General features: G+C 42.7%; 1 protein-coding gene across 3 annotated transcripts in view; it reads left to right on the top strand.

The window, feature by feature from the left end:
- The window catches only part of LOC144617227 (uncharacterized), an 84,480-nt gene that overhangs the window by 28,995 nt on the left and 27,888 nt on the right, over window positions 1-27,597 (top strand). For 2 of the 3 annotated variants that reach the window (XR_013557513.2, XR_014137805.1), the window contains exon 4: window positions 24,276-24,414. Coding sequence is in view for 1 of the 3 variants with exons in the window: in XM_078451699.2 (XP_078307825.2) it covers window positions 24,276-24,345 (70 nt within the window). In the remaining 2 variants the exon portion in view is untranslated. Of the gene's footprint in view, window positions 1-24,275; window positions 24,798-27,597 lie in introns of those variants that run through there. The other variant, XM_078451699.2, reaches the window with a different exon arrangement.

Here is a 27,597-nt window from a genome sequence, read left to right as displayed (position 1 = left end):
AGCCACCTCCTTAGAGACCCAGGGAGTGCATCCCAGGACAAAAAGGCCAAAAGTCTGCTCATAACTGGATCAAGCATTCCATAAATGTTGTGGCTCTAGGTACTGTTCTAGATAAAATCACTCTCCCCGCCCTCTTGCCTCTCAGGGTCAAATGGCAAGACACTTTGGGTCCAAAACACAGGCTGCATGATTAGACGTTTTAGGAAGCATATTAAGATTTCCTTTCTACTTAAGTGTCATTCTTCATCATTCAAAGCTTTAAGTTACTGGGGCAAGCTTTCTAAAGCCTGATGAATCTTTCCTGTGCTTCAGACCTGATGACTATGCCCAGGGGAGTGGTGACGCCAGTGGTGGACAAATAGGCACAAAGCTTAGACTTTTCCTAGCAATTAGGTAAGCTATTATAAAGCATTTTCTAGAAACTTCTAACAAGAATCAGGATATGTTTTCAGAAATAGGTAGTTTTGGGGGTGCCTGGGTGGTTTAGTTGGTGAAGCATCTGACTCTTGGTTTCAGCTCAGGTCATGATCTCATGGTTTGTGAGATTGAGCTCTGTACTGGCGGCATGGAGCCTCCCTGGGATTCTCTCTCTCCTTCTCTCTCTTCCCTTCCCCTGCTCCCTCTCTCTGTGTCTCTCTCTCACTCTCTCAAATAAATAAATAAACTTAAAAATTTTTTTTTAAAGAAAAAGATAGCGTTCCCTGGGAAGAGCATGCTAGAGCAAAATTCAATATAGCCTCCAGGGAAATGTTAAGAACTCTTTTGACCACACATGACTGTTAACATACGTTACTTACCTCAGTGCCTCCTAAACTTTTTCTCACGTGATCTTATGCACAGAAAATACTTGCTCAGCACATTGGAGTAGATCATAGAGGAGTTTTGAACCCTTAACTAGACTGCTCGCAGCCTGAAAAATTGGAAAGATGTTTGTGTCAGTGGGAAAGAGCTATATCCGTGAAAATATAGGGAGTTTACACCTCAGTGAAATACATAGGGATCTGGTTAGTGGTCAGGTACCTACCAAACAAGTTGATGAACCTTAGGTCCTGTTACGTTGAAGAGAGCACATCATGCTTGGTGGGCTCATTTGGATTCTACAGGCAGAATTTTTCTTGTTGGAGTGGCAGCTTTGCCCATTTAGCAATAACCTGATTAAGATCTTTTGATGATCTAGTAAGTGAAAATATTTTGCTAGCCTACTAAGTAATCGAAAATAAAATTCCACTTTATGAAAGACAGAATTAGTTTGCTAAAATTAAAAGTTTCTAGATTTTCATATTTCAAAAATCGCAATAAGTTCATTAAAGGTGAATCCATCAGTATCCCTCTCTTTGTCTGTCTGTCCCTCTTTCTCCCCTGAGCACATGTTTTTTTCTGCTTAATGAATAATCTAGCCTTCACTTGCCAGGGGATTTTTATTCACTTAGTGTTTTCTTTATTTTTGAGAGAGCGAGCAAGAGAGCGAGCAGGAGAGAACAAGTGCAGGCGGAGCAGGGGCAGAGAGAGAGGGAGACAGAAGATCTGAAGCAGAGCTGGAACTCACGCATTATGAGATCATGACCTGAGCCAAAGCCAGATGCTCAACCGACTGAGCCACCCAGGCACACCAACCATGTGATGTTTAAAAAGCTGCAAGGTTCGAGTAGGTCCTAAGGAAAGAAAGGGCACTCCAGTGAGTCTAGAAACCAGTGCTAGTGACCCAGCAGATTCCAAGAGCTTTTGGTATCTGTAGCAACTTGAATGTCATATAAAGTCGGCGTGGCCAGTAAGACTCTGGAGCAAAAAGCCTTTGACAGGCAACTGCTCTCCTTTTAGATGTAGCTCTCGGCTCTTTGCTTGGCTCTGGTGAATGTTGGACATGGGGCGCTAAGCGACCATATGATCCAAACCACCCCAGCATGAATGCTATCTTCTCTCCCTGTCTGTAATGATGAGCCAGCTAAGAAGCATTCCATTATGGGGTAGAAGTAATGTTTATGAGACCAGCTACCTGAGGGGGAGAATTTTAAATTCAGGTGTAATTACAGATGGTTGTGCCTGAAATGTTGGCAGCTGGAAACACTGGAAAGTTCAGCGGCAGTATCCTGGTCCCACTCAAGGTGCCTTGAAAGATGGAAAGGCAGGAAAATCTTCCCAGTAGGCAGAACTTCTTGGTCAGTACATATTATTGTCCATTTGTTGGAAAGTAAATGTGGCCTGAGCCCAGGAACACAGTCAGTGCTGATTCCAGCAAGAATCTACACAAGGATTGGGGCACCTGGGTGGCTCAGTCGGTTAGGCGGCTGACTTCGGCTCAGGTCATGATCTCACGGTCCGTGAGTTCAAGCCCCGCGTCGGGCTCTGTGCTGACAGCTCAGAGCCCGGAGCCTGTTTCAGATTCTGTGTCTCCCTCTCTCTCTGACCCTCCCCCATTCATGCTCTGTCTCTCTCTGTCTCAAAAATAAATAAACGTTAAAAAAAAAAAAAAAAGAATCTACACAAGGATCAAAAACAATTGGTATTCCTACTTTATATGTGTGAAGTATATGAAGGTCCTGGTAGCCACATAGCCACTGTCTATCTAGATAGATAGACAGCCTGAGGGACTCCTAGACAGGATTTAGAGGTTTTACCCTTTACAGGTGACAGGTAGCGGGAAAAAATATGTCCTTGGAGAATTGGGGTGACATCACTGAATTTTTCTCCAAAAATCGCAAATGAATTTTAGGTCCACTCCACAAGCATTTATTAAAGCAAGCACTTACCTGGTTCAGACACTGTGCTTACTACTGGAGATCTGGCAGGACCCAAATAATGATGCGTGTCCCAGGATTCAGTGGGATAGCTCCCTCCCACAGTCTGGGAACTGAAATTCAAATATTTGTTTCGAGGAGCCCAGATATCTGCTTCACATTTATGTACTGCTGGGGTAAGAGATCGGCTTGTTCATAAATACAGAAAGCCAGATGGTGGTGAAATACAGTAGGGGGTTGAGAAATGAGGAATGAATTAATGACTAAAACTATTCCTAAGCCCTCTTTCCCCAAATAGTGGCAGCTAAAGCCATAAAACAGTCCCAATGGGCTCCTGCTAATGATGAGATCCTGTGATAATCCCAAAAGCCCCACTTGAGGCATGATTCTGAGCCCATTCTGACTTTAAGAGGTGAAACATAGAGGATCATACTAATTAATAATCAAGCTGCATACTGTTAGGCCTGTGGTGGGTGGTGGCTTCCTTCTGAATCTAGTTCTTTAAGTTTTAGCTACGGGCTCCTTCCAGCTCTCCCCAGCGTGTATGAGGCATTAATCAGTCAAAGACTTGGGCTAAATTAACACACAGAATTACAATGGGATTCTCTCTGGCTTTCTCCTTTCTAACATGCCCCCTTTTTCTTCTTTGATGGCTATCCTTGTCCCAGGCTTCTTTCTCTGCTTCTGACAGACAATAAGCTGGTGGATTTTCCTACCAAAGCATTAGTGACCTGACATTGTTGCCACCACATCTGTGGCTCCCTTCAGGGTAGTGACAAAAACAAGACGCTCATTCTGTGCTGATCACTTTTCTAAATTTCAGCTCCCTTCCATAATTAGCCTGTGTTTTTCTTTTTCTTTTTTATTTTTTTTTATTTTTTTTAACGTTTTATTTATTTTTGAGAGAAGAAGAGACAGAGCGTGAACAGGGGAGGGTCAGAGAGAGGGAGACACAGAATCTGAAGCAGGCTCCAGGCTCTGAGCTGTCAGCACAGAGCCCGACGCAGGGTTCGAACTCACGGGCCGCGAGATCATGACCTGAGCCGAAGTCGGCTGCTTAACCGACTGAGCCACCCAGGCGCCCCAGCCTGTGTTTTTCAATCTCCAGAGTCTTAAGGTAATTTTTCCCCATTTTGTATTTTTTTTTTCTAGGGGTTATAGCTGTTATTTGAAGGAGCATAGGTTTCTTTTTTTTTTTTTTTTTTAGGGGTACACTCCTTCTAAACCAGAAGCAGAACCTCAATCATATTTTGCAGGTTTAGGATGTCAGTTTGACTCTTTTTATTTTTGTTTATTTATTTATTTATTGTTTCAGGTTTTTAAATTCTAGTTAGTTAACATATAGTGTTCTCTTGGTTTTAGTAGAATTTAGTGATTCATCACTTACATATAACACCCAGTGCTCACTGTTGTATTGATTCTTTTTAAATATAGATACAAGTTCTCTGTTGCAGTGATTCACTTTTTCCATTCAGAAGTTCTATCCATTTTTCTGTTTTATTTTTCTGTGAATCTTATTTATTTTCAAGACCTTGTCTACAAACTTTTCCTCTCTGGTTCATTTCTCAGTCTGCTTTTACTAACTGTTTTATCTCTTGATTATTAGTTTCTTTCCTCCTTAACTTTAGTTTTATTTTGTTGTCCACTGGACATTGTGGATTTTTAAACTTTTTAGAGGCTTCAAATTATGTTTTCTTTCACGAGAGTTGATCCTCCATTTCCTTTATGAGGCTTACAGAGTGGGGAGTGATGACTTAGTCAGAGACTCAGCTAAGAAAATGCTTAGCTGCAATTTTTGTCAAGTCTCAGTCTACCTCTGGTTCATCCCTGCTCTAGGGTATAGTCGTCCAAGTCTGTCCTGATGTGGCCACTAGGTACACCCATCTTGGTAACAACTCTGCAACTCTAGCCTTTGTCTTCTCATCACTGTGAGACTACCCCAAAGCCCATTCTGCTTTTCACAGATTTTCTACTTAGCTTTTTAAAGCTCACAGTCGGTGTAGCTTCAGAATTTGGCAGGTGTTTTTAGGGAAAAAACTGGAAGTGTAGTGAGGTCACGCAGGTTTCTAGCCCTGTGAGATGGCTAAAAAATTCTGATTTTTCTCATTCTGCTTTTTGGCCAAAATCAACAAATGCCTGAGGAGATAAAGTGGCTATACAGGATCAGTTCACTTCTCTTCATTTTGTCTCCAGAATGTTGGTCTCTGCTATCCCCTCAGATATCTCTATACAAATGACTTCTAGAAAGAAAAATGGTGTGGCTTTTTGTTACGGGGTTTATCTGTTATCAGTGGGAGCCTTAGTATGTCATAAGCCAGAAGCCAGTCTACGGGAAAAAGTGATAGATGTATAAATAAAACAAGAGAAACCTAAACAGACCAGTTATGATAATATGCCACGAACAAAGGAATATGATTCACTCTGACCTCTGTACTCACTCTCCACAGCCAAAACGAGAAACAAAACACAGAGAAAGAGAGAACAGTTTCAAAAACATACCATCCAGTCTCATGCCCTACATTAACACAGGCTATTCCTCTGCTGGAAATACCCTAATTCACAACCAAGACACGAGGACAGGTAAAAACAATAAGACTTCACATTTTGGCCATAATGGTAAAGGATGAGTCCATCTGGGAAGATTTGTCTTTGAAAAGGGGAGCTCCATCTGGGTCCATTTTGCTTCTCTTGACCACCATTTCAGCAAGGAAAGGGGGAGAGGCATATTTCTTCTCAGAGAGGGGGGCTCCCCTGGGTTCCACAACTGACGATACATCACATGTGCTGAGCCCCTGCTCTGTCCAGCAGTGCACTAGACACTGTAAACTCAGGGGTAAAATGAAGTCCAAATCTCTGCCCCGGAGGAGCTCCCAGTGTCTCGTCACAGCTTTTTCTGCATGTTTGAGAGCCTCGCTAGCAGTTGCTAAGGGACAAGCTTTAGTAATGTGCTCAATGAGATGTCTTTTGTTTCTCCTTCCTGCCTGTATCTTCTGCCAACTTTATATCTCTCCAATTAATGCCAAACCAGGCAGAAAGTTGTAAGCCAAAGAAATGAGAAAGGCTTGTGCTTCTCATAGCTTGAAACTGACCCCATAGTCCACTCTCCTCTGCTAAACACATTAATGCCATTCTCAAAGCTTTGCCACTGGGTTGAAAATGGAAAAAAAAAAAATCTTTTATAGGGATTTTTATATCAACCAGATCCAATCATGCCTGGGTCCTTTTTTGATAAGGCAAACGGGGAGATTACTATCTAATGATCTCTAGCCAGTAATAGTTAAACTCTGAATTTGGATTTGAATAAAACGTTAACACTCCTGGCATGCAAAGATTATAGAAATGTAAATTGTATCATAAGAAACAGTCCCCATTGCATAGCTTAAAAAATACCAAATTCTACTTGCAATTATTGCCAGAGACTTAAAAATTAAGTTTGCTTCCCTGGAGAAGTTTAACTTTCAGAATGGTTACTTCCATTATCTGCCCATCCAAAATTATTCAGTTGATTTAATCCCCTCAAAATTAGGGGATTTTCACCATGGGATTTAGCCAGGGGATTTTTTCCAGCCCTGCTGATACCAACATTTAAAGTGATTATGTATAATCTATTTCCTTTCCACTATTTCATCTCAGAAAATACGATTTCCCCAATTTTTCTCTCTTCAGCAGAAAAGAAATCAGGACTGGGTATGCTATCAGAATTCAGCCCTATGCCATTTATTGGACAGAATGGCTTTAAGAATTGCTGCTGAGATCTCTCTGGCAGTGGATTGTCTTTCCAAAATCCTGATATGTTCCAGCCAGAGCAGTTCACAGGTCAGAAAAGAGCAGGGTGTTGGGTTGTTGACATAAGAAGGGTTGGATAACCCAGGAAACATTTGGAGATACTGTCAAACGTCTTTGTAATAATATATCCCCTGTGAGCATTTCTGTTTGGAGTGATAGGAGGCAAGGAGAAGGAATGGGCATTGTTGTTTCATTCAGTGTCAAGGGGTGGTGGGAATTGACACAACTACGTTATAGAGGTTAAAGTCAAAGCTGTAGTCATCAAAGCATAGAGCGCGCAATAGATTTTACATAACTTTAAAAGCGGCATCGTTTATGGTAGTCAAGTACTAATACCCTTCACCAGGTATTCCCTGCTTTATGTAGAGCAAGGGCCAGAGAGCTGATGTTGGCTATCAGGCAATTTAGATATGGTCGAAAACAGCTTGTTTTTTAATAATAAAGTCTAAATCTTTAAGACATAAATATTTTGGACAACATTTATCAGAAACAACTTTTGGTCCCTTTAGTCTTTGAAAAAATGTGAAGTTGAGAGCAAGAACATGGTACAAGATTCCTGCATCTCCCTCCATCCCCAAGAAACATAGATACAGCTGTTTCTACTTCTGTCCATGAAGGATTAATTGCTATAGAAGCATGCATAGGCATCTTTTGAGTCTTTGGTTGGTTACCAGTCTGAGCATACTCTGTTTGTTCAAGGAATTAAAGGGAAACATGAACATAATGAGTACCAAAGTGGAAAACATCCCACAAAGTTGGACAAGAGCAACTTCCAATGTAGTATAATTATGGGAAAACTATAAAATAAACAATTACCAGGGTTCACACAGGACCAGGAATTGTTTGCCTAATGTGTAGCCAGAGCAAAGAGGCACTGTTGAGTTGAAGAACATTCAGTAGAGACATCAGAAGAGCAAGTCTTAGAAGTGGGGAATAAGGGCTCCTCTAGGCCCTTTTATAAAGAGTTTTTAAAAAATACTTCAAAGGGGTCAAATTTAATGTGAAAGTAACTGCCTGCCGGAAAATGTTGAACTCTATTTAAAGGAATGCAACAAAACTCAGCATTCACCGGTGTTAAACTGACAATGTCTGGGCAACCACTAAAAATTACTATACACGTAGGGGCGCCTGGGTGACTCAGTTGGTTCAGCGTCTGACTCTTGATTTCAGCTTGGTTCATGATCCCATGGTTTATGAGACTGAGCCCCATGTTGGGCTCTACACTGACAGCACCAAGCCTGTTTGGGATTCTCTTGCTCTCTATCTGCCCCTCCTCTACTCATGTATGCACACGCTGTCTCTCAAATAAATAAACTCAAAAAAATTACATATAAAGAAACAAGACAATCCACATTGGGAGAAAAATCATCAATAAAGATGAACTCAAAATAATAGAGATAATTGAATTAGTAGGATGTTAAATGGCTATGATAAATATGTTCTGTTTATTCAAGTAATTAAAGAAAAACATGGACATAACGAGAAGGGAAGTGGAAGAAATAAAGAATTAAATGCAACTTCAGACAATGAAAAATACAATATCTGAAATGAAAAACATGCTGAGTAGGTTTTAGAGCAGATTAGACACTGCAAAAGGGAAGATCAGCATACTTGGAGTTTTAGAATATAAATCCAAAGACAGAAAAATGTATCCAAAGTGAAATAGAGAAAAAATTTTGAAAAAAAAGTGAACAGAGTGTCCACAAGCTGCATGGCAATATTAAACAGTCAAACGTATGCGTAATTGCAGTCCCAGAAGGAGAGGAAGTGGCAGGAAGCAGAAAAAAAAATTTGAAGAAGTGACCAATGTTTTTTCAAATTCGGCAAAACATGAAACCCATAGATCCAAGAAACTCAATGAGCATGAAACTGAAAAAACATAACAAAAACATACCAAAGCACATGATAATCAAATTGCTGAAAGCCAATAATAAAGGGTGTGTCTTAAAAGACACCCAGCCTTCTGGTTTGGTATGTAAGGCTTTTGGAAGCCGTCACTGAGTCCTAATAAGTAAAAAGCTGAACTAACTGAAAAATCAACAACTCTTCTTAGATCTGTCAGAGAAGTGAGGTCATAGGGCAAACCCCTGCCCCCCACATCAGAGAGAAAGACAGGTTCAGAGAATCACAGTGTACTGGAGCAGAAACCCATGCGCACAAAGCTCTGTGGGAACCATTACCAGGTAGAATACCTGAACTGTAAATGATGAATTGCCGAAGGCTTAGTGTGGATGAGTTGGAGAGTTCAAAACTCCAGAGGGACTAGTCAGAGAGGAGCCTTCACACTTCAGCTGTTTCACCACCAGGAGCCCTACCAGGAGTTCTCCTGGTGAATATTGGAGGAATAAATCCCTCAAGCTTATGTGGTATGAGGAGGGGAGGGACACATTTTTGAAATGTGCCGGGACATTCTGTTCTTAACCAGGCCTACACTTGAGAAAAAACTATTTTATCAGAGCTTCATCTAATGGGGTTTTCCTAGAGCCTAAACAAGTTGGGGGAAGGGAAGTACCCAACTCCAGTCCCCTCTAGCCATCCTGTCCCACCCAAGAGGGAAAAACATTGAGAAACTCTTGTGAAGTTCACTGTCATAGGCACGGGCTCACTAAAAGACTGAGACCTAATTGTAGAACAGAATGCTTCCCCTTTCCTCATTCCCTACCACCACATAACTAAAGACCTATTTACCACAGTTTCTTTTACCCAATATAGCATGTGAGACTTTCACCAAAAAGTTACAAGGCTTATAAAGGCAAAAAATAGTTTGAAGAGACAAAGCAAGAGGTGGAATCAGACTGAGACATGGCAGAGATGTTGGAATTATCGGGTTGGAAATTTAAAGCAACTATGATTGGGGCACCAGGGTGGCTCAGTTGGTTAAGTGTACAACTCTTGATCTCAGCTTAGGTCACGCTCTCACAATCATGGGATCGAGCCCCACATCAGGCTTTGCACTGGGTGTGGAACTCTGCTTGAGGTTCTCTCTCTCCCTCATCCTCTGCCTCTTCCCCTCACCCCCTCCAAAAAATAACTATGATGAATACATTAAGGGCTCTAACAGAAAAAATAGACAACATGCAAGAATAGATGGGTAATATAAGCAGCGAGGTAGAAATTCTAAGAAGCAAAAAGAAATGCTGGAATTAAAAATCACAGTAATGGAGAGGCACCTGAGTGGCTCACTCAGTTGAGCCTCTGACTGCAGCTCAGGTCATGATCTCACCATCCGTGAATTTGAGCCCCACGTCAGGCTCTGCACTGACGGCTCGGAGCCTGGAGCCTGCTTCGGATTCTGTGTCTCCCACTCTCTCTCTGCCCCTCCCCCACTTGTGCTCTGTCTCTCTCTATCAAAAATAAATAAATGTAATTTAAAAAAAATTTTTAAATTCACAGCAATGAAAATGAAGAATGCCTAGTAGTAGGCATTAATAGACTGGATACAGCTGAACAGATCATCTCTGAGCTTGAAGATGAGAGAATAAAAACGTTAAGAATGAAAAACCAGGGTAAAAAAAAAAGCCTGTAAAAAATGGAACAGAAGGACGCCTGGGTGGCTCAGTTGGTTAGTCCAACTTTGGCTCAGGTCATGATCATGCAGTTCATGGGTTTGAGCCCTACACTGGGCTCTGTGCTGACAGCTCAGAGCCTGGAGCCTGCTTGGGATTCTGTGTCTCCTCCACTCTGCCCCTCCCCCACTCACATTCTGTCTCTCTCTCTCAAAAATAAATAAACATTAAAAAAAACCTTTTTTTTTAAATGGAACGGAATATCCAACAATATCCAACAGCATTGTTGGATATTGCTGCATTACTGCATTACAGCAATAATGATTGAGAATTTCCTCCAGATCAATGTCAGACACCAAGCCACAGATCCAAAACTCAGAAACACAGAGCAAGATAAATGCAAAAATTAAAAAAAAAAAAGCATAAAAAGGAAAAACTATAGCTACACATATCATATTAAACCTACAGAATTTTCAAAAAGTAAGAAAAATTCTTGAAGGGGGGGAAAGCTTACCTAAAAAGGAACAAAGATAACAGTTGCACCCACCTTACCCTTAGAAGCCACACAAGCAAGAGAGTGGAGAGAAATATTTGAAGTGTTGAGAGAGAAAGACAAAAATAAAATCACCACACCAATTTAGAATTCTGTGTGCTGTGAAAGTATCTTCAAAAGAGAAAAGGAAAGACTTTCTCAGACAACCAAAAATTAAGGGAATTTGTTGGCAGTGGATCTCCCTTGCAAGAAATGTTAAAATACGTTCTTCAGAGAGAAGGAAAATGGTTTGGTCAGAAACTTGAATCTACACAAAGAAAGAAAGAACATTAAAAAGGAATAAATGAAGGTTAGGGAGCATAAAAATAGGGGCACCTGGGTGGCTTGGTTAAGTGTCCGACTTTGGCTCAGGTCATGATCTCACGGTACGTAAGTTTGAGCCCTGCATTGAGCTTTGTGCTGACAGCTCGGAGCCTGGAGCCTGCTTCAGATTCTGTTGTCTCTCTCTCTGCCCCTCCTCCACTCGTGCTCTGTCTCTGTCTCTCAAAAATAAATAAACATTAAAAAAAACTTTTTAAGCATAAAAATAATACATTACATCTAGAGAAATAAAGCTAAATGTGACAGCAGCCTTCTCAAGAACATGTGAAAATGACATCTTTAAAGTGCAAGAAGAGGGGCACCTGGCTGGCTCAGTTGATAGAGCATGTGACAATTTTTTTTTTTCAAAATTTTATTTCAGTTCTAGTTAGTTAACATACAGTGTAATATTGATTTCAGGAGTAGAATTGAGTGATTCATCAGTTACATATAGCACCCAGTGCTCGTCCCAAGTGCCTTTCTTAATACCCATCAGCCATGTAGCCCATACCCCACCTCCTCCCTCCATCAACCCTCAGTTTGTTCTCAACATTTAACCATCTCTTATAGTTTGCCTCCCAATTTTTTTCCCTTTGCCTATGTTCATCAGTCTGTTTCTTAAATTCCACATATGAGTGAAATAATATGATATTTGCCTTTCTCTGACCGATTTTGCTTAGCATAATACACTGTAGCCCCATCTACATCATTGTGAATGGCAAGATTTCATTCTTTTTGATGGCTGCGTAATATTCAATTGTATATATTTTGTAATTATTATATTATTTATATTATTTTATATGTCATATTACTTATAAATATATTATTTATATTTATTACATATAATAATATCATTAATATATTATTTCTAATTACACACACACACACACACACACACGTACCACATCTAATTTACCCATTCATCAGTTGATGGATGTTTGGGCTCTCTCCACAGTTTGGCCATTATTGGTAATTTTGCTATAAACATTGGGGTACATGTGCCTATTCGAACTTGTATTTTTGTATCCTTTGGGCAAATACTTAGTAGTGCAATTTTTGGGTCTTAGGGTAGTTCTATTTTTTTTTTAATGTTTATTTATTTTTGAGGGAGACAGAGCATGAACAGGGGAAGGGCAGAGAGACAGGGAGACACAGAATCTGAAGCAGGCTCCAGGCTCCAAGCTGTCATCCCAGAGCCCGACGTGGGGCTCGAACCCACAAACTGCGAGATCATGACCTGAGCCGAGGTCAGACACTTAACCGACTGAGCCACTGAGGTGCCCCTTGGGGTAGTTCTATTTTTAACTTTTTGAGGAACCTCCATACTGTTTTCCAGAGTGGCTACACCAGTTTGCATTCCTACCAAGAGTGTAAAATGGTTCCCCTTTTTCCACATCCTCACCAACTTCTTGTTTCCTGTGTTAATTTTAGCCATTCTGACAGGTTGACAGTTCCATTGTGGGTTTTTGTTTTTGTTTATTGTTTTTATTTTGAGAAAGAGGGAGCATGAACTGGGGAAAGCCAGAGAGAAAGGGAGAGAGAGAATCCCAAGTAGGCTCTGGGCTGTCCACATGTAGCCGGACCCAGGACTCCATCCCATGATGGTGAGATCATGATGTGAGCCAAAATCAAGAGTCTGACGCTTAACCGACTGAGCCAACCAGGTGTCCTGCATTGTGGTTTTGATTTGTATTTCCCTGATGATGAGTGATGTTGAGTATCTTTTCCTGTGCCTGTTAGCCATCTGTAGGTCTTCTTTGGAGAAATGTCTATTCATGTCTTCTGCCCATTTCTTAACTGGACTATTTGTTTTTGGGGTGTTGAGTTTGATTCGTTTTTTATAGGTTTTGGATGCTAACCCTTTATTAGATACGTGTTTTGCAAATACCTTCTCTCATTCCATAGACTTTTAGTTTTGTTGATTGTTTCCTTTGCCGTACAGAAGCTTTTTATCTTGATGAAGCCCCAGTAGGTCATGTTTGCTTTTGTTTCCCTGGCCTCCGGCAACATGTCTAGTAAGAAGCTGCTGCAGCCAAGGTCAAAGAGGTTGATGCCTGTGTTTTCCTCTAGGGGTGTGATGGTTTCCAGTCTCGCATTGAGGTCTTTCCTCCATTTTGAGTTTAGTTTTGTGCCTGGGGTAAGAAAGTGGTCCAGGTTCATTCTTCATGTCGCTGTCCCAGCTCCACTTGCTGAAGAGACTGTCTTTATTCCATTGGATATTCTCTCCTGCTTTGTTGAAGATGAGTTGACCATATAGTTGTGGGTCCATTTCTGGGTTTCCTCTTCTGTTGCATTGATCTATGTGTCTGTTTTTGTGCCACTACCATACTTTCTTGATGACTACAGCTTTGTAATATAGCTTGAAATCCAGAATCTTGATACCTCCAGCTTTGCTTTTCTTTTTCAGGATTGCTTTGGCTATTCAGGGTCTTTTGTGGTTCCATACAAATTTTAAGATTGTTTGTTCTAGCTCTGTGAAAAGTGCTGGCGACTCTTGATCTCAGTGTTGTATTGGAGCCCCAAATGGGCATGGAGCCTACTTTAAGATGAATGAATGAATGAATGAATGAACGAATAAACAGAGGAGAAGAGGGAGAGAGCTAAACCTAAGTTTTTTTCTTGCTGGAAGTCCAGTTGTTAATAATTTACCAACACAGAATGCCAGAGCATTCTGTTCTTACCAAGGGCTGCACTTAAACAGGGAAAACAAGCCCTTTCATACTATTATTGTTTTGAATATAAAGCAGCACAATCTCCATGTGGGATTTTGTTAATACAGTAAAACCTTGGTTTGTCAGCATAATTCATTCCGGAAACATGCTTGTAATCCAAAGCACTACTATACCAAAGTGAATTTCCCCATAAGAAATAATGGAAACTGAGACGATTCGCTCCACAACCCAAGAATATTCATATAAAAATGATTACAATACTGTAACATAATACAAAATAATAAAGAAAATATAAAATATAAAGAAAAATAAATCAACCTACACTTACCTTTGAAAACCTTCGTGGCTGGTGTGAGGGAGACAAGAAAGAGGGGGGTTATTGTGGAGATTTACTTTTCATGATCACTAACGGAATCACTGCTATCTATTGGCTCAATGGAATCTTTTTTTTTTTTCATACAACTTTAACAAGTAACCTGTCCAATGACCTAGAATGAAGCAAAGCATTCCTAAGCTTGCTCTTGGGTGGAAAAGCAAAGGACTGTCCATAGTGCTTTGAAGTGACAAAAAATACACTAGTTCCAGTTGTGGGCACCTTCCAACCGTCTGAAAAATCACTGATCTCTGCCAAACACCACAGCCTGAGACCAAGCATCTGAGCGTGGGAGACCATCACCCACAATCCTGCAGTGAGAGAGAGAAGAACCATTGGCTCAGTTGTGATCACGTGACATTCGGCATCATGTACTACTTGTATTGCAAGACATCGTTCGTTTGTCAAGTTAAAATGTGTTAGAAATGTTTGTTCATCTTGCAGAACACTCGCAGAGTGTTCTGCTTCTAAGAACATGGTCTGCATATTTCTGTACACATGTGAAATGGTATTCTTTTCTTTTCTTTTCTTTTCTTTTCTTTTCTTTTCTTTTCTTTTCTTTTTTCTTCTCTTTGGTAATCACACAAATGTCCATCAATAGACAACTGGTTTAAAAATTGGTAATACAGGGATGCCTGGAGGGCTCAGTCCGTTAAGTGTCAGACTCTTGATTTTCGGCACAGGCCACGATCTCACAGTTTGTGGGATTGAGCCCCACGTTGGCTCTTGCACTGACAGCATGGAGCATGCTTGGGATTCTCTCTCTCCCCCACCTTTCTCTGCCTCTCCCCACCTGTCAAAATAAATAAATAAACTTAAAAAATTGTAGGTTATTTTATACAGTGAATGCCAGGCAGCTGTTAAAATAGATGAGAGCATCCTTCATGTGCTAACATGAAATGAGGTCTATGCAATAAGTATCATGTATCTTTCTCTAAAGCAGTGTGGTGACATGTAGCAGATTTTTTTTTAAGTTTTTAATGTAGCAATTACAGTTTGGGGTATATATCTTGAGAAAATTAAGCAGAAGTAAAAACAAAGATTTATATACAAGATGGTCATCATGGTGTTACTTAGAACAGTGAAAGATTAGAGATAGGTATTTGCTGACATGGAAAGAGTTCAATAAATTTAGTTCAGCCATACAAATGAAGGAATAGCCCTTAAAAATAATGTGTTGAAGCGATGCAAAGTGTCATACCTATTATAACCCTAATTTTGCTAAAAACCTATGTGTACACATTCACATGCTCACATCGTATTACGTACAAACACAAGAACAAATACACAACACGTTAAGAGGATTATTTCTGGATAACTCAGTATCCTGGAATTGTGCGCTCTCTTCTTGATAAGATTTTCCATATCTTCTGGATCACATATATTTTATAAATTTTCTATGATTGGCATGTATTTTTTTTAAGTCAGCTTAAAGGGTGTTTAGAAAAATTCAAATCTTTAATGCCTTACAACATTTTAAACATAAAGAAATCCTTTGCATCCTATTGTACGGTTCCCCCCACAGTCACTGTGTGCATTGTTACCAAATAAAGCATGTGGAGCTATAAAGCATCTCATCCATAAAAATGAAGACAGAAATACAAATATACCCACTCTTACCCAAATTTTGTTGTGAAAATTAGGGCTTTCAGAAGGAGAAGAGTCCTGTGGTCAAATAAAGAAATATTGGGGCTCCTGGGTGGCTCAGTCAGCTAAGCATCCAACTTCGGTTCAGGTCATGATCTCCCGGTTGATGGGTTTGAGCCCCACGTTAGACAGCTCGGAGCCTGGAGCCTGCTTCAGACTCTGTGTCTCCCTCTCTCTCTGCCTCTCCCCTGCTCACACTCTGTCTCTCTCTGTCAAAAATAAATAAATGTTTAAAAAAATGAAAAATATATTAAAGCAACATTTCATATCTTCCTCATGGAGATATGTAATTCATATTACCATATAACATGTCAGAGCGATCCTGTAGTAAGGAATATTGTTTGACTGTTTATAGTTTCTTTTTCTACCTCCTCCCCGCCCCCCCCCCCCCGCCCCCAACTATCTAAATGTGACCTAGTGTTCCAAAGAACAGAGTTTAGAACATGATAAGCTCAGGACCTTTGAGACTCCTTTCTCTAATCTCTAACATTTTTTTGGCACTGTGGCATTGGCTTGCTCTAATATCGGTGACAGCCAAGTGTAACTCTCTTGTCTCCCCCAAGTCAGGAAATCACACCTGGTCACTTCATTGTCCTGACACCCCCACCCAGCCACAGGGTTTACCTGCACATTATCACTCCTGTTCATCAGCTTATCAGAAGGAAAGGACCAGAAAATACTTGGACTCCTGTTAAAACACCGTGCATTGTGTTTCTGCTGGGATGAAAAATGATTAGCATATAGTTTTTTCCATTTTCTAGCATTTCCATTGCCTTCCATGGAAGAAGGATCTTGTTTTTCAGTTTCCTCTGCTCAGTTTTTTCTCTCTCCTTTGCCCTCCAAGGAAATCTGCCATTTTTAGAGGTACTCTCTGAGCTTCAGTTGCAGATTTGGAAGAAAAGGGGAAAGATAAAGGGTAACAGGCAAACTGTAGGGAGGAAATTTGAGAGAGAAATACAAGGGGGAAGGATATGGAATATATGAGAGAAGTAGAATGAAGAGAGAAGTGGAATTTTAAGAATTGTTCTTTTGGGGGTCGCCTGGGTGGCTGGGTCGGTTAAGCGTCTGACTTCGGCTCAGGTCATGATCTCGCGGTCTGTGAGTTCAAGCCCCACGTCGGGCTCTGTGCTGACAGCTCAGAGCCTGGAGCCTGCTTTGGATTCTGTGTCTCCGTCTCTCTCTGCCCCCCCCCCAACTCATTCCCCCCCCCCATAAATAAGCAAATAAAAACTTTTTTTTTAAATGATATAGAAAGAAATGTGTGAGGAAGGAAACAAGGAAGGAAGGAAGGGAGGAAGGAGAGTTACCTTGAAAATTCTGTTCCAGTCTCTAGACTGAAGTTGTTTGACCATAATAACACAGCTCTTAGATGGGTTGTGGATTCACCTTCCGTAATGCAACAGGTTTCAATCTGCATTCTCTAAAGCCCGCCCACTGTTAAGTAGAAGACTTTACAGGCTTGGAAAAAACTGCTGAGATACTGCCAGTCATTCAGTTTCTATGATTAGAAAGGTGAGATGAAGTGAGCAGATTCTGGAGCATAAAGAGAGAAAATACTTGGAGCCTTGAAATTAATATCTTTGTCACTCAGGTAACTGCATCCTAACCAGAAAATGTGGTTTGAGAGACTCTGAATAATCCTGCATCCTAAAGACCGCTTTCTGTCCTGAAAGGAAATGTAACCAGCATGATGAACTTTCCACGGGACAAACTAATGAAAAGGGGGAAAGCAGAGCAAAGTCAAGGCTGAACAGAGGAAATGCAGTACATAGGGATCCAGATAGCCCGCCAGACAGTCACAGTTCAGAAGCACAGTTTGGAAAGAAATGCAGAGTATAATGCTCAGAGCATCAAAGAAGGGAAATATTAACAAAACTCAGGGCTAAAAAGCATGCTGCCAATGAATTGGCACTTTTATTAAATTGATGTGATGGAGGGACTGTGAATTGGCAAAACTTTCTGGAGGGCAATTTGGCAATATGTATCAAAATCTAAAATTTTCAATGTATACACTCTTTGTGTGTGTGTGTGTGTGTGTGTGAGAGAGAGAGAGAGAGAGAGAGAGAGAGTGTGTCTTAAGCAGCCTCCACTCTTGAAGCCGAGCCTGACATGGGGCTTGACGCAGAGCTCAACATGGAGCTAGACATGGGGGTAGTACCCTGGGACCATGACCTGAGCTTAAATCAAGAGTCGGATTCTCAACTAACTAACCATCCAGGTGACCCTAAACATGTATAGTATTGACATGGCAGTTCTCTTTGCAGGTATTTATTCTGAGGACATAGGTAAATAAGTACATAAAGATGTATGGCAAGGAATTTTTTTAACTTATTTTTATATAATAGCAAAACAGACTTTGAATAATTTAATAATCCATGAGTATGTGGCTTGATTTAATACATTAAGTGGAATACAGTGAAATGCTATGTACTCCACAGCTCTTACAAGCATAGGCCTCAGGGATGCCCGGGTGGCTTAGTCAGTTAAGCTCTTGATTTCAGCTTAGGTCATGATCTCACAGTTCACGGGTTCAAGCCCCACCTCAGACTTCACACTAACAGTGCGGAGCCTATTTGGGATTCTCTCTTCCTCTCTCTCCCTGCCCCTCCTTCCCTCCCTCTCTGCCCCTCCCAAACTCTCAAAATAAATAAATAAACTTAAAAAAAATTAAGCAGAGTCTTGGGAGTCAGTCTGTCAGAACTCAAATCTGGCCCTACCACTTATCACCTGTGTGATTCTGATCACATTATTTAATATCTTTTTTGCCTATTTTTCCTAATCGAGAAAATGTTTTAAAATCTCTACAATAGCTTCATAACCTATTAAAATTTATTTCAGAAAGTTGTTCCAAAGATTAAATGAATTAATTACATTGAAAGTCCATGCACGTAGTAAGTCCTCAGTAAGTGTTAGATGTGGTTCTTATCCAAGCATTATAAATGGTGAGATCTATATTAACATGGAAAATGATCCTATTGGGCAAAAGTTACTAGCTAGTAACATAGGTTTATATAGAATAATGTTGATGTATGCATACAAAGAATTTTGAAAAGAAGTTTACTATAACTTTAATAATATACCTCTGATAATGGTATCTCAGATTACTTTTATAATTTATGCTTTGACATTTGTTATTAACATGTGATATAATAATAACTCCTGAAATGCTTAGGTAGGAAATTTCGATTAGCTTTTCTTCTTGGAAAAATCAAAACTCCAGGTGAAATATAAAAATTACAATTAAAAAAATTTTTTAAGTTTATTTATTTATTTTGAGAGACAGAACAAATCGGGGAGGGTCAGAGAGAGGGCCAAAGAAAGAGAATCCCAGGCAGGCTCTGCACTGTCAGCACAGAGCCAGAGCGGGATTCAGACCCACCAAACCGTGAGATCATGACCTGAGCTGAAATCAAGAGTCAGATACTGAACCGACTGAGCCCCCCAGGCACCCCAAAATTACAATTTTAAAGTGCTATGGAGCCTAGTTGTTAGGGAAGAATTACCAAGGCGAAATCTTGGAAATGTGAGTTACTCACTGAAAGCAACTTTTACTCTGAGGGCATTAGCTACTATGGAAGAAACAACTGCTGTCTGAGCTGTAGTTGTGAGGACCTCTTTTGTGACAGGGGAAACAGAAATTAAAGCCAAGGATTTGCAGCTCAAGATGTAAGTCTGATACCCATTCTTCCATATACCTATTAAGCTGGTACCTGGTTGGTTTCATCCTCAAAATGATGAATCAAAAGTGATTCCTTCTTTATTCAGTTTCTCTTCATTCCTCCTCATCCTTCCCTTTCCCCTCCTCCTTCTCCTCCTTTTCTTCCTTTTCTTTTTCTCCCCTCCTCCTCCTTCTCTTCCTCCTTCTTCTTCCTCTCCCTCCCTCCCTCCCTCCCTCCCTCCCTCCCCCCGCCTCAGCCTTGCAGCCTGAGTTAACATCACCTTGGTCCAAAACAACTTCCAGCCCTGAACTTGGATTAAGGTGATCCCAGACTGGTGATGAGCAAAGAAAACAAAAGTCCTTTCTGAAGGAAGGTAACTTTATCTTTGTTAGCTTTGAATTATTTCTAAAAACATCTTACTTTTAAGTACAGTGGCCAGCATGCATTCAAGGAAAACTAAACATACAAGGAAATAAGACACTTTGAGCAAGAACCAGCTCAAAGATATAACGTAAACAGATTTTAAAAGATCAGAATTATCATATACAGACTATAAAACTCTTACTAAGGTCAATTTTTGTCAGCAAAAAATTGGAAAGTATGAAAAGTGATATAGCAGATGTTTTAAAAAAAAGCCAAATAGAATGTCTAGAATTAAAAATGATATAATTTAAATTAAGAATTCAGTAAATCAGATTATTAGCACATTAGATCAGACTGAAGAGAGAATTAGTAAATTGGAAAATAGATCAAAAGAAATTCAACCACAGCACAGAAAGAACAAAAAACAAATTAATTAAAGAAAGGAAAAATACAGGAGAGGATGAGAAACACAAGTGATAGTGTAAGAAGACTTAAAATAAGTGTAAAAACAGTTCCAAAAGAAGAGGGAAAGAATGGAATAGAGGCAAATTAAAAGAGATGATTGCTGATAAATTTCTAGAACTAAAACCACAGATTTAAGGGACCCGCCATATGCCAAACAGTGTAAACAGAGAGAAATGCACCCCTTCACAATGACGCACAGAAAACCAAACCAAAGAGAAAATCACAAAACAGGTACAGAAAAAAAGGTTATCAACAAAGGAATAGCTACTAGAGTGACAGCTGGCTTCTCAACAATTACATGGAAGCTAGTGACCAGTAAAGTGATGAGGTCCATATGTTGAAAGAATAAAATTCTACCAGCATAGAATTCTATACCCACGCAAATAGTCTTCAAGAGTAAGAAGAAATAGGGGCACCTGGGTGGCCCAGTCGGGTGGGTGTCCAACTTTGGCTCAGGTCATGCTCTCATGGCTCGTGGGTTTGGGCTCCACATAGGGCTCTGTGCTTACAGCTGGGAGCTTGGAGCCTCCTTCGGATTCTGTGTCTCCCTCTCTGTGCCCCTCCCCTGCTCGTGCTCTCTCTCTGTCTCTCTGTCTCTCTCTCAAAAATAAGTAAACATTAAAAAAATTTTTTTTAAGAGTAAGAAGAAATAAAATATACAAACATAAAATCTAGAATCATAACAAAAAGATGGAGAGATTTTTCTATTGATAGACTCACACCAAAGAAAATTCTAAAGCATGTACTTTAGGCAGGAAGATAGTGATTCCAGATGGAACGTGTAAAATGGAAGGAATAAAGTGAGAATAAAATGGAAAATATGCAGGTAAGCCTAAATGAACTTTGATTGTATAAACAGTGATAATAATTTGTGGGACGGGTGGATTTATTTATTTATTTATTTTGAGAGAGAGAGAGAGAGAGAGAGAGCGCGCAAGCATATGCATGATAAGGAGGAGGGACAGAGAGAAAGGGAGAGAGAGAATCCCAAGCAGCTCCTCACTCAAGTGTGGAGCCCAACTTGGGGCTTGATCCCATGACCACGAGGTCATGACCTGAGCCGAAATTAAGAGTCAGATGCTTAACCGACTGAGCCACCCAGGTATCCCTGTGGGGGTTTTATAATACAACTTTAAAATACAACTCTGTGTGTGTGTGTGTGTGTGTGTGTGTGTGTGTGTGTGTGTATTTGTGTGTCTGCACATATAATGAACAACTGGAGATTTTAAAACATTCTTGTCTTGGGCTCTGGAACAATGTGATACGAATGTCACCTGTGAGTGTGAGAAGAATAGTCACAGGAAAGTTGTCTGAGGGACACTTTGGGCCATAGCAATCTTAAGCAGTGTATTTTGAGAAAGATTCTGGTTAAGGAAGGTATAGTGGGCATCATTTTTTTTGGTCTGTAATCACTCTTCTTTTCATCTTGAAACAACACCCCCCCTTTTCTTTGGAGGAATTTACCTTCCATTCCTTCCACATCCTTTTATCGGTACTTTCAATCATAATACCCAATAGTCATGGAAATGGGCACAAAACCTGATTGTCTTGATTACCGTGTATCTACTCTGTTCGGGCTGCTATAAAATACCACAGACTGGATGGCTTATACACAATAGAAATTCATGTCTCACAATTCTAGAGGCTGAAGTCTGAGATCAGGGTGCTGGCGGGGGCAAGTAAGAGCACTCTTCCAGGCTGCAGACTTCTCGTTGTGTCCTCACGTGGTGGGAAGAGCTAGGGATCTCTCTGGATCCTCTTTGATAAGGCAACAATCCTCCTTCATGAACTAACCACCTCCCAAAGTCGCCATCTACTAATACCATCACTTTGGGGGGTTAGAATTTCAACATGTGAACTGGGGAGAAGGGGACTCAAACATGCAGACCCTAGCACGAGGCCAGGTCACTCAGAATCCTTGTCTAGGATTGTGTGTGTGTGCACATACACTGTAGAAAGAGATTAATCCCTCTCTCATGACAGGCTGTATGTTGTGCGAGTGGCTCATGGCCAGTTTCCAACCAGGTGAAGGAAGCTAACCTTAGGAAAATGGACTGGACACCAGAGGAGGTTGGAGAGGAGATTGGAAACGGAAGAACCTGGAAGTAGTCAGGTCCTTTGTTGCATTAGTCCTGAGGCTCGACTCCTTCCTTTCCTTTCCCTTCTCTTCAAAATATTTACCTTTTTGCCGTACCCAGTTCCATTCCAAATTTTTCAAGCAAGTACAGAGGGGAGCAGCAGGGCAAGCAAGAAGACTGTGTCTGAGGGCGTGGTTGGGCTATTAAAAGTAAGCTGCATAGGGGCACCTGGGTGGCTCAGTCAGTTAAGCAGCCAGCTTCGGTTCAGGTCGTGATCTCATGATTTGTGAGGTCGAGCCCCACAATGGGCTCCATGCTGACCGCTCAGAGCCTGGAGCCTGCTTCAGATTCTGTGTCTCCCCCTCTCTCTGCCCCTCCTCTGCTTGTGCTCTGTCTCTCTCTCTCTCTCTCTCTCTCTCTCTCTCTCTCTCTCAAGAATAAACATTAAAAAAAAATTTCTTTTTTTAAGTAAGCTGCCTAACAGAGCAGAAGCCACGGAGGGGAGGCAGGCGATGTTCTTAACCACAAAGGGGACAAAATTGTTCAGCAACTGACTGGAGTTGGTTGGAGGCCCATTGCTGGGTCACTGGGTTTTGTCTTGTTATGTTTGGGCGGGGGGGACGGTGCCACCTACATTTCATGGGTGGGGGCAGGAGAAACAGGGACCTGTGGACATTACACAGAACTTTCAATGCTGAAGCCACAAGTGATCTGTGGATAGTTAGGGAGAAGCAAGCGATCTGGATTTTAAAACATAAGGTTTTCTGAGATGATTCCTTGAAAAGTGTAAATAAGTTCAGAAGCTGTGAATTATTAGTTACTAAAGTCTTGTTAGATACCCATGTTTACTCACTTCTTAGAGGTTAAAATTAGGATGCACTGGTGCTCCTGGGTGGCTCAGTTGCTTGAGCATCCAACTCATGGTTTCGGCTCAGGTCCCGATCTCATGATTTGTGGGATCAAGCCCTGCATTGGGCTCCGCAGTGATAGCATGGAGCCTGCTTAGGATTCTCTTTCTCCCTCTCTCTCTGCCCCTTCCCCACTTGTGCATGCACACACACACTCTGTCTCTCTCTCAAAATAAATACATAACTTTAAAAACTAACATGCATTTCTGCTACCATTGTTAGGAAGAGTTGGCCTGTCTAGAGAATGTTGCACTAGTTGGGAGTAAAGGAGAGCTAAATGTCACGTTGGCCCCATGTTCTCTTGGTGGCAGCCGCTCAGTCTGCAGGCGTATTGCCCGTGTCGGGGATCTGATAGGGACTTTGCTCACAGACTTAACTGCTGAGACATGGTATTCATGTCTTGGCTTTGTCACTTAATTGTTTCTCCCCTCATACACATAACCCTCTGCCTCCCCCTGCCAGTTTAGGGTGGTATTATATTGTAGTTTTCAAGAACAAAGACGTCCCGCCTTCCAGACGGTTTCTGTTGAGGAGTATTTCCTTGTAACACATGCTGCTGTCCTACGTGTTGTCAGATACATGTTCTACTACAGGTAACACTCAACAAGATGTAGACAGAATTAAAGGCCAGGTCACAAACCATCCTGGAGGGCCAGATGGGAGACTGGCTGTATGGAGGCCATCAGGAAGAGAGGCTATATTTCATGCCTCAGGGCTCACCTTTTCCTCACCCAGGAGGAGGGACCAGAACAGGCTCCACTCACCAGTGGACTGGAAATGTCTGAAATACCGCCATCCTGGGTGCCCGGTGGGTAGTGTCCTGGGTGGTATCGTACTGGCGGGCAGCTGGGTTCTTTGTGGTTAACAACTGGATTGGAAGGGCTGGCTTAGGCTGGGTTGAAAAGTAATCCTACTGGAGGTTCCAAAATTTGAGGTCTCTCTCTCTCTCTCTCTCATGCTTGTGAAGAACCAAAAACCTGTTGTCTGAGGCATGACTATGTCTTTTTGTTTTTGTTTTTGTTTTTAATCCTCCAAGTGGTTGTCCTTATCTAAGCGAGTGAATAAGTGATCCAAATAAGTCTAGTAGCCGAGAGATCTCCTCTCCAGCCTGCATTTTATCAAATCCTTATAGCTCTGTGGACCTTCCTGTACATGGCTCCATCACTCTGGGTTTGAAGCCCCAAGGATCAGAGTTCGAAATGTCTACCTGCCTTATCTCTCTTCTCACAGATCCACGGCAGACCAGAGGAGTTCAGTCTCCACAATGTTTACCGAAGGCCTGCTAGGTGCCAGGCCTTAGGACAGACACAGAAGACATGATCCCGGACAAGACAGGCTGGCTCCTCCAGCAGCTTTTGTTCTGAAACAGGTAGTAGGCTTGAAAGAGGTTTGGTAAAATTCTGCCTTGAGCCCCAGAATAACTTAAGCAAGCCCCAAATACAAATATGACTGCTTTACCCGGTTTGGGGTGAGTGGCACAGGTGGAGAGGCCGAGACTGTCTCTCATCCAGGGTCTGCCCTTTTCTCCACCCCATTGGCCTCCAGGACGGACATGCACAGATAGAAAATAAATCAAGGGGCACCTGGGTGGCTCAGTCAGTTAAGCGTCCGACGTCAGCTCAGGTCATGATCTCGCGGTTCATGAGTTCGAGCCCCACATCGGGCTCTGTGCTGACAGCTCAGAACCTGGAGCCTGCTTCCGATTCTGTGTCTCCCTCTCTGCCCTTCCCCTACTCACACTCTGTCTCTCTCTCTCTCTCTCCCTCTCTCAAAAATAAATAAACATTTAAAAAATTAAAAAAAAAAAAAAGTCAAGACAGAGCCCCAGAGTTACTGCTCATCCAAAAAACCAACTCACATTTCCCCGCAAATTTATCCTGCTGGTTTTTCTTTTCCGTCGTCTGGTAGATCTGAAGCCCAGATTGGGTCTCAGACCTCTTGATGCCATAGGCTTCCTGGAAAACGGACGTGTCTCTCCTGCGTACTGTCCTGTCCAGTTTGTCGCAGAAAAAGATTATGCTCTGACCTTTCTGCCATTGTGCGGGACATATTTTGTTCCTATGTCCTGAGTGGTGGCTTTTGGATGGTTCAGGGTGGGTCGGAGCGGGGAGATGCTGTCGGGCTGTCTACTGGAGCGTGGCTGGAGCAGCTCACTCACGGCTGTGGGTGCCGAGGAGCTGGAGAGAGACAACTGCAGGTGGAAGGAAGGGCCGAGTGTGTGGGGTCCGGGGGATGGGGAGCTGGCAGGGACTGTGTTTCGGCACAGGGGGCTCGGGCCCTGAAGGAGCAGCACAGTAGGTCTGGCCAGACCCCGCAAACTTGGTCTGTGAACTCAAGCCATAGAGAAAGGGGATCGGCCCCTCTTGAGCCGGGCCCTGCATATACTTTATGCCGCCTAATCCTCACAGAAACCCTGGTCGTGGAGCACTACAGGCAGCTGAAGCGGAATAGATTAAGTCTCGAGTTCGTGAGACCACACAGAAGATGCTAGCCTCAAATTCTGACAGGCCTGCTGATGGCAGAGATTGTGCTCTCCGCCACCCGTGCCCGACGGGGAAGGGCCCCTGCTCACGTGCCATTCAGAACAATACCAGTGGTGGTGTCCTAGGACACGGGGGACAAAGGCTCGACTCCCTGCCGCCTTTCTGTCATTCAGGAGCTGGTCTCTGGCTGCCAATTTGTATTGACTCCTTTCCCTGTGTTCTGGGGGGCAGTTGACTGCAGCCAGCCCATTCATTCCACCCTGGGACCGCCGCAGGACCATATAGATGCATAGAGACTGGTGAAAAAGCTGTATTTCTAGGTTGAAGTTCATTGTTACACTGTTAAATTAAATCACAAGATAGAAGATTCCAGATTCCAGCCGCGTGGCTCCCCCCTGCAGCTCTCCCTGTGAGTGCGTGAGGCCCACATCTCTGGCCAGCTCTGAGGAGAGGTTCACAGAGGACGCCAGTCCCACTGAGGGGTGGGGGGCATCAGACCTGTGGACAGAGGTGGTGACCTCTGGGCCACCCATGAGGTCAGCCACACCCCTGGGCTGTCCAGGCCAGTTCCTGGGACTTAGCCATGACACAGCCTCCTGCAAGAATTCCGGGACGCCTGCCTTTCCAGGTGGAATTTCCCACTTCCTTCTGGCATTCTTTCTATTTTAATGTTTATTTATTTTTGAGAGACAGAGACTGAGTGTGAGCAGAGGAGGGGCAGAGAGAGGGAGACACGGAATCTGAAAAAGGCTCCAGGCTCTGAGCTCTCAGCACAGAGCCCGACTCAGGGTTCGAACTCGTGAACTGTGAGATCATGACCTGAGCTGAAGTCAGATGCTTAACTGACTGAGCGACCCAGGAGCCCCCTTTCTGGCATTATTTATGCAATAAAGGGCATGGGGACTGGGTAGAGTCAACACAGCCCTGCGAGGGGTGGAGGGCTCAGGGCTGGCTCAGGTACCATGCAAGGCTCTGGAGATGGAAAAGAAACAGAGCTGGGTGCTCATTTCCACCACGTAGACGCCCTATGGCTGATGCCTCCTTTGGGCTGGTTTGGTTTGTCAAAATAGAACCTTCCTCTGCTAATAAGCTAGCAGAGCTCATGAGCTGGTTCCACCAACGCCCAGCTACATGTTTCTCAACTGTTGGTTTTTCGTGGCCTCACACCTCTCCGCTCCACATTTATTCTGCCGGTTCCCTCCTCTCTCTCCCACCTCCTGATTTCCCAAGCTTCCTCCTAATAAGCTCGGCACAAAGCTGCTGCCATGTATTAAGTTCCCACCAGGTGCCAGGTATGTATTCACCACCGTATGTGCCCAAATCTCACTTAATCTTCCTGGCAAACTTAGGTGTCCCTCTTCAGTTTACCAATGAGAAAACATGCCCAGAGAGGTTCAGTAACTTGCTGGGCATTGCACAGCTTCTCATAAGCGGTGGAAACTGGGATTTGAGCTTCTGTCTGATGCCAGAGGCTGTGCTCCCGGCACTGCCTCCCTGCCCTGTACCGCTCTGGGGATGGCACGTGGGTGGGGGGAGGGCTAAGAGTGTACCACTCTGAGCGGGGTAAGAGGCCATTCTGCACATCGCACTTCCGGATCTGTGATGTTGGTAGCGGACACCTGAACCTCGCATTCGGCTGCTGCTCCCGGGAACTGGCAGGATCACGCTACCTGGGGCTCTGGGTGTTTGCTGTTGGCAGAAGCTCCTCCAGGGCTGCCTGATGCTCTGAGCAGGCCATCAAGGAGCCCTCGCCCCGCTCCCCGGGGCAGCAGCTGTTATTCTCAGCCCAGTGATCTGAGCAGGGCCTCCCAGAGAAAAGAGTTATTGCAAACCTGGCCTTAACCCCTCCCTCTTCCAGTGACTGCCGCTCCTGGCCCTGGCTGGAAGTCTAGATTGCAAGATAAGGAAGGAGTGGGGCCAATTTTCTGGTGGCTTCTTGGCATCGAGCTCTCGTGTTTTTGCAGCAGCCACAGGCCCTACCTACATCCTTCCTGGAGACGCGAGGGTGGAACAAAAGCAAACCCCCCTTTCCCCACTTCCCCAGCCCCTGGCGTGGAGGCTGTCTTGAT

The sequence above is a fragment of the Panthera onca genome, chromosome A1 (genome assembly GCF_046562875.1).
Source record: "Panthera onca isolate mPanOnc1 chromosome A1, mPanOnc1 haplotype 2, whole genome shotgun sequence".
Classification (NCBI taxonomy): domain Eukaryota; kingdom Metazoa; phylum Chordata; class Mammalia; order Carnivora; family Felidae; genus Panthera; species Panthera onca.
The sequence above is the reverse complement of the archived record's forward strand: the minus strand, read 5'-3'. Positions and strand labels throughout refer to the sequence as shown.